Source organism: Micromesistius poutassou, assembly GCF_964030765.1.
Source record: "Micromesistius poutassou genome assembly, chromosome: 5".
NCBI classification, from domain to species: Eukaryota; Metazoa; Chordata; class Actinopteri; order Gadiformes; family Gadidae; genus Micromesistius; species Micromesistius poutassou.
This window is the reverse complement of record NC_140275.1, coordinates 1,981,039-1,997,673: the sequence shown is the minus strand read 5'-3', so window position 1 is coordinate 1,997,673 and position 16,635 is coordinate 1,981,039. Positions and strand designations below refer to the sequence as shown.

The following is a 16,635-nucleotide window of genomic DNA, read 5'->3' as shown; positions in this document are numbered from 1 at the left end:
GCCTGACTCGCTCCAGGGCTGACGAACCAGGCCATGTGGGTCAAGGCATCAAAACTAATTGTTGCAACGTGATCGCACCGAAAGGAAATGTGGAAAAGTTCTTTCCAAAGATCTACTTTACCGATCCGGTTTTGATCAGAAACACATGTGAGTGCGTGTTCAAATGTGCATGTTTCGTCTCTTTTCTCTGCAAAAACGAGCTAATTAGACAAACGTTTTTATCATAATTATACACGTGTTCTCTGGGAAGTGACCTATGATCCGTACAGAAGGAGAAGGAGACGTCTTCAGTGATACGCTCTGAACGAGATAGAGACAGAGAGCTCTTCTGAGGGGAGTCACAACCCATCAGCTCATTTCTTATCGTCTCTCTGAATCCCCGAGGGATCGGGGAAGAATGCTCTCCACTCCGCAGCCAACTGTTGAACATGCTCTTTACAGACTGGCTGTTGAAGCATGGAGAAGACGCAGTTAAATATATAATATATATAACCTAACAATTGTTAGTGCTTGAACACTTGAACATCCTTACTGCACCGACAGCGATATATTGTTTATCTTTCTTCTGACAAATGTACTTATTGTAAGTCACTTTGGCTAAAAGCGTCTGCTAAATTCCTTAAATATAAACATTTAAATATCTATCATAGTACCAATGTGGTGGGGAAGAGTAGGGTGATATAATGTAAAGAAAGGTTGTTTGTAGGGAAACCTTTCTCGTTGTTAGGGCCATAACACAACCAGGCAGGCTGTAACAGATTTGTTTTTAAACACGCTGCAAACGAGGGGAGGTCTGGAGCTGAAATGCAGGCTGGTTGCCTCGCAGCCCCAGATATTGGGTCTATGTCAGCGTCGTACAGTGCTCAGCAAGGAAACCGACTTATTAATAGCTATGCTCGTCCTGCATCGATGAGTAGACAACAACACTATTTCAAAATAAAGGACAGTGTTTTCGTTCCAATGCACGATGCAACAAAATCCAGATCAAAATAAAAGCGCAAAACAAGATAATGATACAGAAGAAGCTCAGAACACAGTTGTTATTTTCCATGTAAGGATAGAGAAGCCAGCGTTTGACTTCCAAGCGCCCATGAACACAGATTTCCGTGGTCTGCGGGTTCGATTCTCAGCACCGCCAAATCCACAAGCACTGGGCTTTATTATCACTTTATAAAATAACATCAAGAACCATGGCTTCCACTAGGCCTACCGTGCATGTTCCTATCATCCCTCAGCCAAATCCCTACTCTAGGAAGGTGGATTAACACTTCAACAAAGTTATGGAGGGCCCATCTTGAGTGAGACGGCAGTAATGATCAACTCTTATTATATGTCTTAATGTCTCAGGGTTTTCTGAACCATACTGGTTAATTAACAACACTTTTTAAGGGCTCTGGGTGTTGGCGGCGTTAATCCTGAACGTATTCAGCTGAAGGCAGACCCTTACTGTACCGACAGTGATATATTGTTGTTTCTCTTTCTTCTGACAAATGAACTCATGGTAAGTTGCTTTGGATAATAGCATCTGTTAAACATAAATCTAAATGTAAATGAAAAACAGAACGGACTCTAGCAGCACACGGCCTGCTAAGCCTTTTGAGACTGCACCTGTGATTAAGGGCTATACAAATAAAGCTGAATATAATTAAATCAACACGACCGGACTGTGACAGACCAACCGGATCCCTGGGAGCTCTGCATCAAAATGCATCCCAGACACGCTAGCCAAACTGACAAGAAAGGGATTCTAAAAAGTATGTTGAGAGAAAACTTTACCGGCCTACCCATCTTGCCCTTCTTCCCATGACCGCCAGGACTCCCCTGAAGGAAACGAGAAGGAGAAGGACGTGTTACAACGGTATTGTGTGCAACTTTTAAAAACCTAAAACTGGTCTCTATTCCAATGCTTTACTCCAATCATTTCAAGCAATACGTGTGTGTGTGTGTGTGTGTGTGTCAGTCTGAGACACATCTGGTGCTGGGAGTGTTGGCTGTGGGGTTTGACGGGGTTAATGAATGTCAGCCATCGCTTTCCTTCCAGCGTGTTATCCTCATTCATCCCGGTAGGAGTGAGTGCACCCTGGGGCCGGGGAACGGCATGCATTCGTGTGTGTGTATGCATCAATGTGTGTGCGTGTGTGTGTGTGTGTAGGTAGATCCTATGTAAACACTGCCAGAGGAACCTCCGCTCCCATATTGTGGCGGTGAAAGCGTGGCCCCCAACGCCACATGAGTGGCAGGGCTTCTATTCCCCCTTCATAGGGGTGTTGCTGCTGGCGGGGGGGCCGCCGGGGAACTGATACTCACCCTCTCCCCGTCGGGTCCAGGAAGCCCAAAGACCCCAGGGAGCCCTATGTGACCCTGGAGGAGGGGTGCAGCACAGGGGGCACAGGTGAGATGGGGGGGAGGGGGGGGGGGGGGGGTGAGACTTGTAGCTCTGTGGTCTGTCTGTGGTCTGTCTGTCTGTCTTTATACACACTCACACAAAGTTCATTTTATCGTTTTTCATCAATGTACCCAGGTAATGACAGACAGATGGTAATGACAGACAGATGGTAATGATGGAGAGATGGAAATGACGGCAGATGATAATGACAGACAGATGGTAATCACACATATGGTAATGACAGACAGATGGTAATGACAGACAGAACGTAATGACACAGATGATAATGACAGACCGGTGGTAATGAGAGACAGATGGTAATGAGAGACAGATGGTAATGATAGACAGATAATTATACCGAAAGTAATGACAGACAGATGGTAATGACAGACAGAACGTAATGTAACAGATGGTAATGACAAACAGGTGGTAATGACAGACAGATGTGAGGATGGACAGATGATAATGACAGACAGAACGTAATGATAGACTGATGATAATGATGGACAGGACGTTATGATTGAGAGATGGTTATTATGGAGACATGATAATGACACAGAAGGTAATGAAAGGCGGATGGTAATGACAGAGAGATGATGACGGACAGATGGTTCTGACATATACTGACAGATAGATGGTAATGATGCACCGATTGCAATGACAGAGATGGTAACGACAGAGAGATGGCAATGGCGACCCAAGCCTTGAGGTAAGTGTATATGCCCATGGACTGCATGGTGCTGGCTTCCACGATGTAGTCCAAGGGCACATACCCCCACGTCAGGGATGTCTGGAGACCTCGGAGTGTCTTCGGCGGTCCTGCTCCGTGGGAGGGTAGGGAGGCAGAGAGGGGGAGGCTAACGACAGCCTATATCATGGAGGATGGCATTACAAGGCGGTACAATTTGTCAAATCTCGCCCCCTTCATTCATTATTTCACTCCCTGTCCTTATGTCTCTGATTGACCTCACTCACCTTGATTGTTTTCACCTCTGCCAATCCTAGTGTATTCAGTCAGCGTGTTTCCCTTCCTCTGTGCAAGTTTGTCTTTGTATCAAGCGTCCCAGCACTTTCCAAATGATATTAACGGTTCCCGGTTTTGTTATTCTAAGCCTTTGCCTTCTCTCTGCCAGATTGTTTGCCTGATCTAGAACTGATTTCCCGTGTACCAAGCTATCCGCTCGTAAAGTATCCCCTTTTGAGTTGTGCTTTTGAGTTCTTTTCTATTTCCCCTGCTGCTCACCCAGCCGTTACACAATTCAAAGAGAATCCGTCCATAGCAGTGTTTCATCTCTTTGAGCAGCAGCAGAATGCAATGCCATTTGACAGCAGAGTTAGCGGTTACAGCGGCAAGTGGAAGATTTGACCAAAGACTTGACCTCAAGGCTAGTTCAACACACAGGGCTTCAGGAAACCTCATCTGTCGTTGTCATTAGAGAGTTAACTGGCCGGAGCGCTGGCGTTTACGACATTGCCCCTGTTTTATATGCCTGCTCTGGTGCGGTCATTCGTTTACCATGTGTCTCTGAGCCCATTGACAAATGTGGCAGTTCATCTGCAGCCTATAAGTACAGAAGCACATGTCTCTCCAGTGTTGGTTTTAGCGTAAAGGCCATGGAAGCTAGTGTGAATATTATGCTGACAATAAATTGGGTCATAGATATTCTTAATTGCGTGTGTGCCAAACAGTCCAACGTACTAAATCACTCCAAACACATCCTTAGCCCACTCTAAATCCTTCCGGATCAAACACAGTGCCTGTATGTGTTAGACTTAACCTGTACTTACCCTGGTTCCTTTAGGCCCCATCTTCCCTACCGGTCCTGGTAAACCCTGCAGAACACAGAAGGGCACCACGTCACCGTTTGAATGAGAGGTGTGACAGTAGCTCAGGAGGTAGAGTGGGTTGACTGGTAACCGTAAGGTTGCTAGTTCAATCCCCGGCTCCTACTAGCTGAGTGTTGAGGTGTCCCTGAGCAAGACACTTAACCCAAACTGCTCCCGACGAGCTGGCTGTCGCCCTGCGTGGTTGACACCTCCGTCGGTGTGTGAATGAAGGGTTGGAAGTCGCTTTGGATAAAAGTGTCAGCAAAATCCCCTAAATGTTAATGTAAATCTGGTGGCGTAAGGAGCTGCAGGTACACTCAGCAGTTTAAACCCTTGGTGTGTTTATAGTACAAGCTGCATGAACACAAAGGGAGCACGGCCGCATTAAAGGTCAAGGCAAAAACAGCATCCTGCTACATCCTGCCCGTGCTGCAGGGCCTGGTGAGTCCTGACACGCAGACGTAGGCGTGCTGCGATCTCCTCAACCGCACGCAACTGCAGCGCATCCCCGGGGTCAAAGACGGGTCACGCCGTGCCGGGATTGGCCCCCGGCAGCAGGGGGGGGGGGTCAGCAGGTCAGGAGAACCGGGGGCCGCGTCCCAAGCTCTCATTAAATCTCCTTCAAATTTTCCATCCAGCATTTTCCTTTCCTCCGAGCTAAACCAACACGGACTTAGGGAGATGCACGGATACACAAACTCGGTACAGAGCTGCCGGTTGATTATTTGTTCTGGGTTTCTTATTTTTGTAACTTTCCAAACGGTATTCCCTGCGGCGGGACTGAGCGGCGTGCCCTTTGCCTTAGCAGAGGACCAGGGGAGCTCAAACGTACCCAGGGGCGGCTGGCGTCAGTCACACAGTTATTACCTCCCCCCGTCCAGAGAGCGGTGGTAAACCCTGTGCCCTGGTCCTCCCCGGCTAGACCGGGATCTGCTGGGAAACGGCCAGCAGGTGCTCTGCTATTGTTCCTTTCATCCTTGCCTTTGAGCTATGGCAGCTTGATTGTTAGTATGCTGGTCTTCCTTCACTTCCAATAACCTTTAAGATGTTATTCCCGCTGGACCTACTTCCGCTAGCAGGCCTTGAGTCTGGCTCTGCATGGGTAGACACTTTGTCCTGTCTTTTAATGTGTTTGCGGGTGCATGCATGTTTGCTGGCCTCAGTGCGTGCGCATGTCTTTGGCTGTCTGTGTGTATGTATGCTTGTGTGTTGCACCTCTGTGAGTGTATAATGTGCACACGCACGTATGTGTGTGTTTGTTTGTGTGTGTGTGTGTGTGTGTGTGTGTTCGATGCGCGTGTTTGTGTGTGTGTGTGTGTGTGTGTGTGTGTGTCCTGAACAACTAGCACAGCATCACTAGCTTTACTGCACCTGCCTGCCAGGATAACCTTTGGCCCCCGGGCTTCCAGGATCGCCCCGCTCGCCCTGAGGAGAGAGGGAGAGAGGGAAGAGAGAGAGAGAGAGAGAGAGAGAGAGAGAGAGAGAGAGAGAGAGGGGGGGGGAGACACAGAGAGAGAGAGAGAGAGAGAGCGGGGGGGAGAGAGAGAGAGAGAGAGAGGGACAGAGAGAGAGAGAGAGAGAAAAAGAGAGGGAGAGAGAGAGGAAGACGGGGAGAGAGAATAGGGAAACAGTAGCTGTGTTAAACATTTCCTCTGGTCTACAAACAGATCAGAAAGCACTGAGACATTAATAAAGTGTTTATGAGAAAAGTAATAAAAAAAATGAGAGAAAGAAAGAATGACAGGAAGAGGGAATAGGGAAGGAAACAGGAAAGAGAGAATGATAGGACGAATAAAAGAATGAAAGAGAGAAAGACAGTAAGAAGTAAGAGAAAGATAGTAATGGCTCTTTTTAATGAAGCCTTTGTGCTTCAGTCAGTGGAGATGTTGTGTAACAGCTCACTGTAAAGGATCCTCATGTTATCATATTTGACTCGTACTGTTCTCCATGAGTCATGACTTCCACGCAGGGGGAAGAGTTTAACGAGGCCGCTGACAGATTGTTCAATCCCGTGCATAAAAAATGAACACATCTGTTCATAATCTATTATTTATAGAGTTTATAAAAATCAGCATCTATTAAGACATAATTATCAATGGAATGCGAACGACAGGGACATGTTTGGAAACCACTGAAATGTGCACCCCAGTCCACGGCGCCGACCGCAGAGTGACAGCGGGGGGAGAGAACGTCAAGCCGTTGCTCGCATCGTGTCGACTGTACTATCCCGGTCGCTATGGCAACAGCGGCAGTGGCGCGTGTTCCGCCGCAGTACCGCACGGTGAAAGCAGAAGAAGTCAGTTGTTTTTTCTCCACGGTCAGGAACACAGTACCAGCCGGAGACAGCAGGAGCAGACATGTTCCCTCCCTCCCTCCCTCCCTCCCTCCCTCCCTCACTCCCTCACTCCTTTAGTACATTCCTCCTGGCGTACACAGGCCTGGCGTTGGGAAAGAATCCTGGAGACGGACCTCTTGGGACGGTCCAGACGCTTTGGCCTACTTGAACCCCTGCCAAGAACCCCCCACCTCCCCCCCCCTCCCCCCCCACAGGCACGCACACACACACACACACACACACACACACACACACACACACACACACACACACACACACACCGCCACCACTGAGCTACAATGTGCTGAGCTATCGTGTTTTCATCAGCAAACATCCTCAGTGTTGGACAAGCGTATTCTCCTCTTCTACTCTCCTCTCCCCCCCCTCTTCTTCTTCTTCTTGTTCTTCTTCTTCTTCTTCTTCTTCTTCTTCTTCTTCTTCTTCTCTTCTACTTCATCATCTCCTCTTCTTCATCTCTTCTGCCTCTTCATCTAATCTTCTTCCCCTTCTTCGTCCCTTCCTTGTCCTTTACCTTCTCCTGCTCTCTGACTCTGACTTGATCTTCCTCTCTTGGGATTGGTGCATGAAGGGTTTGGGCTGAGCAGTAAGGCAGAGAAAAGTGCCTTTGTGTGTCCACACACGCATGTGGCTGACATGCAGGGGGAATAGACGGCGCCACATCGCCACGTCGTGTGAAAGCGTCAGTCACGTGACTTTGTTAGTCATGTGACTTGGTTAGTCTTTTAACAACAAGGGGATCATGTCAACTCCACACACACAGGAGCTGGGGACCCGATGCACTCTGTGCATTGTACACATTTGAGGACTTTGGATACTCATTCTAATATCTCAGGTGGTCAGGGACCTGCTCACTGTTCCCAGGTTTCCAACCCAGCATCGTCACGTAGCTTTGAGTTTGTATAGGCACCACAGATCTAGTTCAGACCTCGAGAACACGTGAGGTCTGCCTCAACACTTGGAGTTAAACCAGGGCTCAGAACCTTCCTGTTTGCTGTGGCTTTTGATCATCAAAATTTAAGTGTGCACTGCAATTATTGTCTTACCGTAACATACTTTAATTCAAGATTCCTCCCTATTTGTATTATAATTTTACTCTTTGAACGGTTGTCATTTTGCTGTTACATGTGATTTATTCCTTTGTAAAGCACTATGAAAAGTCTCATGTTTGAATGGTGCTTTATAAATAGACTTGCCTTGGATATATGAAGGTGAATGATTTGAGGTACATTTTGGAAAAAAAGGCATGATTGTTGTAATAAACCAGTAGCAGCAACACCTGATTTAGCCGGGGAGGGAAACAGAGTTTGAAGTACTACAGTACGTGACTATACCGCGCAATCATGCTAAAGGTAAGTGCATACAAAGAGTACTTACGGGTTCGGCGGGGAGCCCAGGTACCCCCGGATGGCCTCTGTGTCCCTGAAACAGAGAATCAATAAAGGTTTTCAATTAAAGACAGAATGAGATCGTCTATCATCTAATTGAACCGTCTTTAATCTAGTCGAGAGGCAAACACATGCATTAGTGTTCTCCTCCGAATCCCTGGGGAGAGATAATGTTAAAGAGAGCCTTTGAACTACTGTAAACCACCTTTGAAACGACATAGTTATATGTTTCTTTAACAGGAATAGTGCCTGCGTATGCTCAGGAGCACCCCCTACAGGAAACAATCTGCCGGTGTCAAGACCACAGATGTTTAACATCAAACTGTAGGGTTTCAGCCTATTGCAGCCTAATGGTACATATGTTGTGCCTCATTATCTCTACAAAGGCAAATGGATGATAAAATGGAGGATATAACAGAACAAACAGGCTCTGAAGGGTCTCAACAGGTGTGCTGCAGACAGAGATGCGCTAATTACCATTACATAATGTCTGCGTACGGAGATAATACTTCGGTCTGTCCTCGTTAAAGCTGTGCCATCTAACTTATTCATGTAGGTTTTAAAGTATTCCTACTGCACCATGTGACCAACACATTGGGACTGAGATTTGTTGATGATGATATCAATTAATAATTCAAATATATGTCCCTCTTATGTATTTGTGTGATGTATGTATCTATGTATGTTATTTTATGCTAGTTTACACTGGTAGGGCTGGTACGTAAATTACATATAGAATGATGGGACTGGAGTCTGGACTGGAAAGAAGCAGACAGGAGATTTTAACCAGGCTGATAATGTAGGGCGTAAACACACAGGAGGTGTAAACCAGACTGATAATGTAGGGTGTAAACAGACAGGTGTAAACCAGGCTGATAATGTAGGGCATAAACAGGAGGTGTAAACCAAACTTAGAATTGAGGCGAAAAGCAGAGAAATAAAAACAAGGCTTAGTTCACTGGTCAGTCTTTCTTTCGCAAGACAAGATGACATTGTGTGTCTGAACCCTTGCATCTGCAGAAAGATATAAATATGAAACGACCCATCCTGGGATTCTCAAGGCAGAAGAAGGCGGGGGGGAAATCCCAGAATGTGCTCACTGAATCCATTTGATTCATGGCTGAAACACTACGCACCCTAATGGCCCACCGAGCGGCGCGACGTCCTCGGGTCTCTGCGGTACCATTAAGAAGACGGACGTGTTTGAATGAGCTCAACTCAACAGCTCGCTCCGGTCCAGGCAGCGCGATGGCATTCCAAGGAAGGAATATTGCTGACAGTCGATCCGAGGTGTTGGCTCCTAATTTAATAAAAGGCAGCTCTGGGCTTTGCCCGACATCAATAACGTTGTTCGAACGCGGCTATCCTTAAGGATCGGCCGTTTGGGAAACAAGCGGCCATTTAATCATCTCATTGTGTTGACGGGCCGCGTTGCTTAGTTTAATGTGGCAACCCATTCACAACAAACGTCTGCGGGGACTGTGGACGGGCAACGCAACGCTCACTCCGCGGTGTTTAACCTCTAAGAGTTGTAAATGTCTTTCCATCAAACTCCTGCCAACCAGGCCTGCCTGTCAGCATCGACGAGATGCACTAAGGCGCACTGGCACTCTCCGCGGTGCAGGGAAGGGTGTCCGTGTAAACACACTAGGCCACGGCTCAGACGACGCTCTCGAGTGCTCTCCAGTCGCAGGCCGGCGGTATATACAGTGGGATTAGGATCTCCTTATAAGAATGCTGTTTCACTCGCTGGGTGTAGTGGGGATTTACAGCTGGATCTAGAAAGTAGTCCCAGCTTGGAGAGGATCCAGGGCAAGGCTCAATAAGGGCCAACGGTGTTAGCGAAGAAGAAGAAGAAGCGAGCGAGGTGGCTGGACGACCCGACGCGAGTTCAATGGCTTCAACATGTGGTGTCACTCAACTGTCAAGCCCACGATGATACAGTATTAGGAGTAGGGTGAGGGTACATTAAAAAACGCCCAGCATTAAGAACCAAACCAACTGTTATTAGAAGGATAGTAAAGGCAGATAGTCCGCTCACGTCAGACCTTTTATTCAATCTCAAAGTCAAAGTTGGGTTCTGTCAAACTTTGCAAACTTTGCTTTTATGTTGCATCAGATTAAATCGACATCAAATAGTGTTGGAGCTGTGGTCACGGACTGTGGCCGAGAGTGTTTGTGGACAGTAGAAGGATTCCCTGAAGCCGGGAAGGGTATTCCAAAGTGCATTGAGAGTTGCGCAACACACAGAGGCCAAAGGATCCCTTTTCTCCTCAGCTGTCCTTCTCGGAAAAAGCTGATTATTTTCATCCCAGTATAAGTCACAATCTTGGCAATGCAGAACATTTACAGACTTTCAAAGCTTGGACCAGGACAAACACTTGTAATTTTTCAATAGATTGTAATTCATCTTGATTACACAGTATTTGCAGAAACATCACATCAAGTCCTCTCTCTCCCCCCACACCTCTTCCTAACGTTTCCACATCCTAATACAAAAGTCTCGGAAAGCGATGAGTAAGGACATTTAACGTGTTGGGGAACGGAGGGAAGTGGAAATCTGGAGGGCTGCTGCTTCTAGTAAACGGCTGAGTACTATTCCAGCGTACCATCATTCCCCTTGGCTGTGGAACCAGATCCCTGGTCCAACGCTGTAATGATCTCCGCAGAGTTTTCAGAGAGTCGAACACCCCCCCCCACCACCACCACACACACACACACACACACACACACACACACACACAGGAACAGACACACACACACACAGATGCACAAACATGTGCACACACATACACGCACCCATGCACGGACAGACACACACAGATGCACACACATGCGCACACACACGCACGTTCCCATTACATGGTTTTCACGTTTCCCACAGTGAGTCAGTGTGGAAGGCTTGCTCTGGCCCGGGCCCAGGGGTACAGAACACGGCCCGCAGCAGTGGGGACACGAGTGGTTCTTGCTGGACGCTCTGGAACAGACAGATGGAGCGCGGAAATCCTGGACCCCAGATCTGCCACAGCACAGACATCGGTTCAAGTGAACGCCAGGATACGGGGAACGATTCTGGGTGTAGAATGGTGGCATTAACAATATTGAGTGAAAGAGAAAGATGAAGTGAGGAGTGAGGTAACACTATAGCTGCAACCTTTTAGACCTACTGACACCAAAACCTACTGAACCTAATGACACCAAAACCTACTGACACCAAAACCTACTGAACCTAATGACACCAAAACCTACTGACACCAAAACCTACTGAACCTAATGACACCAAAACCTACTGACACCAAAACCTACTGAACCTACTGACACCAAAACCTACTGACACCAAAACCTACTGAACCTACTGACACCAAAACCTACTGACACCAAAACCTACTGACACCAGAACCTAATGACACCAAAACCTACTGACACCAAAACCTACTGAACCTACTGACACCAAAACCTACTGACACCAAAACCTATTAGACCTACTGACACCAAAACCTATTAAGACCTACTGACACCAAAACCTACTGAACCTAATGACACCAAAACATATTAGACCTACTGACACCAAAACCTATTGGACCTACTGACACCAAAACCTACTGACACCAAAACCTACTGAACCTACTGACACCAAAACCTACTGAACCTACTGACACCAAAACCTACTGACACCAAAACCTACTGAACCTAATGACACCAAAACCTACTGACACCAAAACCTACTGACACCAAAACCTATTGGACCTACTGACACCAAAACCTACTGACACCAAAACCTATTAGACCTACTGACACCAAAACCTATTATACCTACTGACACTAAGACCTACTGGACCTACTGACACCAAAACCTACTGACACCAAAACCTATTAGACCTACTGACACCAAAACCTATTGGACCTACTGACACCAAAACCTACTGACACCAAAACCTATTAGACCTTCTGACACTAAGACCTACTGGACCTACTGACACCAAAACCTTCTGGACCTACTGACACTAAGACCTTCTGACATTAAGACCTACTGGACCTTCTTCACTACGAGACCTTCGGGACCTCCCTCCACCGACCGTGGTAGATGTGATCATTGCGGGCAGGAAGAGGGGTCTAGTACCACTACTTAACCTCTGGCGGTGGGCTGGCCCGCGGCCAACAGAGGCCCACACCAGCGGCCCCCAGCTGGAAGCCCTATCAGCTCTTTCCCAGGCCTCTCTTTCCATGACTCACAGGCAGCGGTCAACCAGGTTCTTTCCTCCTCTCTCCTTAATCCGGAGTCCCCCTCCCTGTTACTACAGTGAACAGAGAAACCTTAACTGTACCAGATGGTCTTCCACACTTGACCCTGTCTGACTGCATCACGGATCTGCGCTGCGGCCAAGCGATAGCTGAGCTCATGCATATGTGCCCTAAATAAAGCCAAGACCGGTTTCTGAAGAATTCCACTACTTTTCAGAACCTTTAGCTCTAACTTTACTCTTCTAAAGAATCTTTCCAGTGCTTTTAAGTCAATTTAACCCGTACTCTACCCTTCTAAAGGTTGTTTTCAGTACTTTTTAGCAAATTGAACACATACTTTGCTCTTCTAAAGAATGTTTCCAGTACTTAAATTAAACTCATATTTTACTCTTTACTCTTCTTGCTTGGATGAGAACTAGCACTGCTCATGGTGTCAACTTCTAGCAGAGATCGCCGTGTACGTGTGTGTGTGTGTGTGTGTGTGTGTGTGTGTGTGTGTGTGCCTGCCCATGTGTATTTGCTTGTGTGTTTGTGTGTGTGTGTGTATTTGTTTGTGAGTGTCTGTGCACACGTGTGTGTGTGTGTGTATTTGTTTGTATGTCTTTGCGTGCGTGTGTGTGTGTGTGTGTGTGTTTGTGCGCATGCATGTTTCCGTGTTTGCGTGGGCGCACATGTGTGCATGTGTGTTTCATTGAGGGCAGTGTGCACGGTCAGCAGGAATGTGCAACACGTGCAAGCAGCAGTCAGCTCCACCAGGGCTCTGTTTACCCCAGAAGACTCGTGTGATTACTGTAATTGAACGGGGGGGATAGAAGAAGGGTCTGGGCCAAGGCCAGCAGGAGATCCACAACATCAGGGCCCCACAGAGAGCAGCCTGATGGTAACTAACCGCTCTGTATGAGGATGACTCGTCCTGTAATGACCTGGCTGTAAATAACTCAGCCCCCTGAATAAACAGCCTGGAGCAACAGCAGCCTCCACCAGCAGCCCCCCACAGAGAGCAGCCCAGCGTTTACATACAGTCACAAACTCAATACGACATTCGGTTTTTTGGGGGGCAAAACAGAAACTAGGACGGGCATACGTAACCGACATAATCTTTGCTCGTAAAAACCACAAGCCCCCCCCCCCCCCCCCCCCCCCCTCGCACCCCCTCTCACAGCTCTGTGATGTCACCGCTTGGCTATTCACAAACTCTGTTACCCCGGGTTACAGAGAGACCCAGGTGGGATCCTCCAGGCAGCCCGAGCAGGACCAGAACATCCTGAGACAGGAGGGAAAAACGTCTGGCTGGACTCCCTGCGTCCGCAGACTATAAAGGGTGTTGAAGAATGTCTGAGAGTGTCTGGCCTTAGGATGTGCGAGCTGGATTTACCGACTGCTTCTGCGGCCTACTCAATCACTTCTATTCTCCCTGTGCTGCCGGTGGTGACCTCTGCTTCCACGGCGCGACACACACAGGCAACGTACGTTTCAGACGCGCGCTGGGTTTGGATTCTGCTTCATCTGATGTCCTACCTTTCGTCCGTCTTGGCCAGGCATTCCAGAGGGTCCAATTACACCAGGTTCTCCCTGCAATGAATCACCAGAGTACCTGTCAGATACCGTACATGTTAATGCTGAAGACTAAATTAATACCATGCATGATCTTAAGTCTGCATACTTTAACGCCTTTGGGGGCGGGAGCGGGTGACAGTCCAGGATCACCCTTATGTCCCTGAAATATAAAACAATAGTTACATAAATATTAACAATACCGGTAATTAATATTTACACAGAGAAACATCCAGAAAGAGAGACAGTGAGACAGAGAGAGAGAGAGATGGATAGATATATACATACAAACATCTGTACATACATACATACATACATGCATGAATTCATGCATAAATACAGACAGACAGACAGACAGACAGACAATCCCACATTCACACATACATACATACATACATACATACACACACATATCTCCATCACTAAACAACTGTAATCTAGCATGGTACTGCGTTCTTGAATTTGCTTGCATGTTATCATTTTGAGGACACTCATGGGAGGGGCTTTGACTGTATTTACACCAGAGAGCAGCCCATTTATGCCCTCTGTCATCTTACTCACGCCCCGCCACGAGGCCGAGGGGCGGGGCCTGACCGCGTGCATACTTCTTCCTTTTCGGGTAGTGCGGATACTGGCTCAGCAGATAGCAGCAGCAGTGAGACATGTAGGTCCACTGTGCAGCAAGCAGCTCAACACTCAAGATAAGAAGATAGGAGTTGTTCGCGGAGGGGGACTGACCCGGTGTGTGCTCTGTTCCGCTTTCAGAGGGAAATCACAAGGATTGGCTGTTCAGCCTAAGAGAATCAATCCACGATTAGAGTAAAGGACGTGAGCAAAGCAGCAAATGACTTTGTCAGGAGGGAACGCACAAAAAGATAATCTAATTCTTCGACTCTCATCTGATCATTCATAATTGTCCCGTAATCTCGATTAGAAGTAGCACCATTACAAAACGAGGGGAGCGTCTCCCCAAGCCTGATAAGAGAGGAGTGGTCGCCGAGGAGAAGCTGGGGTCTGACGTGACGCGTGTTCTGTTCCACGTCCCTTCCTGGGAGCGAGATGACGCATCTGTCCTTTCTGATATACGTTCCTTAACCTTGCTTTCTTAACCTTTGATGCACCAAGTTCCATTTTTGTAAATATCAAGGTCAAAATGCTGCTTATTTCTGCTGGCCTGTGCAGCCCTGTGTGATGGGTGATGTAACTGGGCCGAAACAATGAATGGATGAATGAATGAACACGTTGAGCTTTTGATTTTATGATCTAATATGTGTGAGAACAATGAAGGATGTGTTGCACTCGAGCATAGTATGAGCTGGTACTTTTCTCGGCATACCGCCCCACTAACTTTTATTAAATACGATTGCGACGCTGTACCAATTTATTATACCAATTACAGTTTGGCTGTGGAGACAAAGCCGGCATTGTGGGTCAACTTTGTGTAACCCAGCAATTAATTTTCAAGCTACACTCATTCAGACCTGCTTTCCAAACACATCGGGTTGGATTCCGACGTGTCGGACGTTTTATTGCCAGTGATCCAAAAGCTTAAGGTAGATGAGAGAATGGACCCCCTGGCCCAAGTGTGAGAGGCCCTTAGGGAAAAGATTGCGATGCCTCAGAATATGAAGCCTTCTCGCTGGTGAGCCGTTTAAAACAAGGCCTTCCACTAGTGCCTTTGGTGCCATCTATGCCCAGATTGTCAACGCACGCCTTCTTCTTTTTCTTCTTCTGCTTCCTGAGTTTTCTGCTGACAAGCGCTACTTAACCGAGACCTGCACACCTGAACAATGGCTCCAATTTTCATCAGGAGATTACAGTTTGAGCTGTAATAACTGTAATATCCGCCCATTACGGCGCAAAAGACCGGCCTTCAGCCGTCTACAGTTTTAACCTTAAAGACGTTTAGATGGAAAACACAGTAAATGTCAATCAACCATCATTTCCTCCTGGGAGTGTGCACTAGAATAAAACGTTTTTTCAAATTAGGTTTCAAGTCAGAAACTAAGCCACTTTCTCTCATACACTGAACTTGGCAGATTGTGCAATGTGAATTCTATATTGTGCACATAAGTATATGATAAATCTGCACAGTAATACAATATATTACATCAATTACTATCTACTACTACTATGGGATTTGATGTTGTAAAAATGTACACAACACATTTTCAAACCCCATGACACATGGAAACATTACATCAATACCGTATTCATATAAATGTATGTTCTAGTTGATATTGATTTATAATACCTCTCAGGGATAAACGCTTTGTATATGAATATTTCCGTTGGCGCTTAGAAGCCCTTCAAATGATGAGGAATCTATTCTTATTTAAGGCTTACTTTTTTTTTTTTTGCTGTGGTATAAATGTATTTTATTTATAACATAACACTGTTAAATATTTGATCCAATCCCATTGGTTAATAACCTTTCAAGTGTGTGCATCTAAGTGTACCTTAAATGTACCTAAATGTACCTAAGTGTACCTAGATGGACCTATGGGCAGCTAAGCGTACCTAAATGTACCTTAGTTGACCTAAGTGTAGCCACATAACAAAAGCCTTAGTGTGATATACATGAACTCTGTTTGGCTTTGTGACTCACCTTCATCCCAGCTGGCCCAGGCCACCCAGGGGTTCCATGTGGTCCTGGTGGGCCCTGGAACACAGAGAGAGAGAGAGACAGAGAGAGAGAGAGAGAGAGAGAGAGAGAGAGAGAGAGAGAGAGAGAGAGAGAGTGAGAGCGGGAGGTTGAGAGAGAGAGAGAGAGAGAGAGAGAGAGAGAGAGAGAGAGAGAGACAGAGAGAATGAGAGCGGGAGATTGAGAGAGAGAGAGAGAGAGAGAGAGAGAGGGAGGGAGATAGAGAGAGAGGGAGTGATAG

General features: G+C 46.9%; 1 protein-coding gene across 1 annotated transcript in view; it reads right to left on the bottom strand.

The window, feature by feature from the left end:
* Nucleotides 1-16,407, bottom strand: part of col27a1b (collagen, type XXVII, alpha 1b) — a 48,702-nt gene extending 32,295 nt beyond the window's left edge. Inside the window, exons 1-8 of the mRNA XM_084468900.1 lie at nucleotides 16,359-16,407; nucleotides 13,860-13,913; nucleotides 13,715-13,768; nucleotides 7,944-7,988; nucleotides 5,585-5,638; nucleotides 4,175-4,219; nucleotides 2,308-2,361; nucleotides 1,732-1,821 (exon numbers count right to left, since the gene is read on the bottom strand). Of these exons, the coding sequence (XP_084325026.1) occupies nucleotides 1,732-1,821; nucleotides 2,308-2,361; nucleotides 4,175-4,219; nucleotides 5,585-5,638; nucleotides 7,944-7,988; nucleotides 13,715-13,768; nucleotides 13,860-13,913; nucleotides 16,359-16,364 (402 nt within the window). The 5' untranslated portion in view covers nucleotides 16,365-16,407. The remainder of the gene's footprint in view (nucleotides 1-1,731; nucleotides 1,822-2,307; nucleotides 2,362-4,174; nucleotides 4,220-5,584; nucleotides 5,639-7,943; nucleotides 7,989-13,714; nucleotides 13,769-13,859; nucleotides 13,914-16,358) is intronic.
* Between the last annotated feature and the right edge of the window lie 228 nt (nucleotides 16,408-16,635).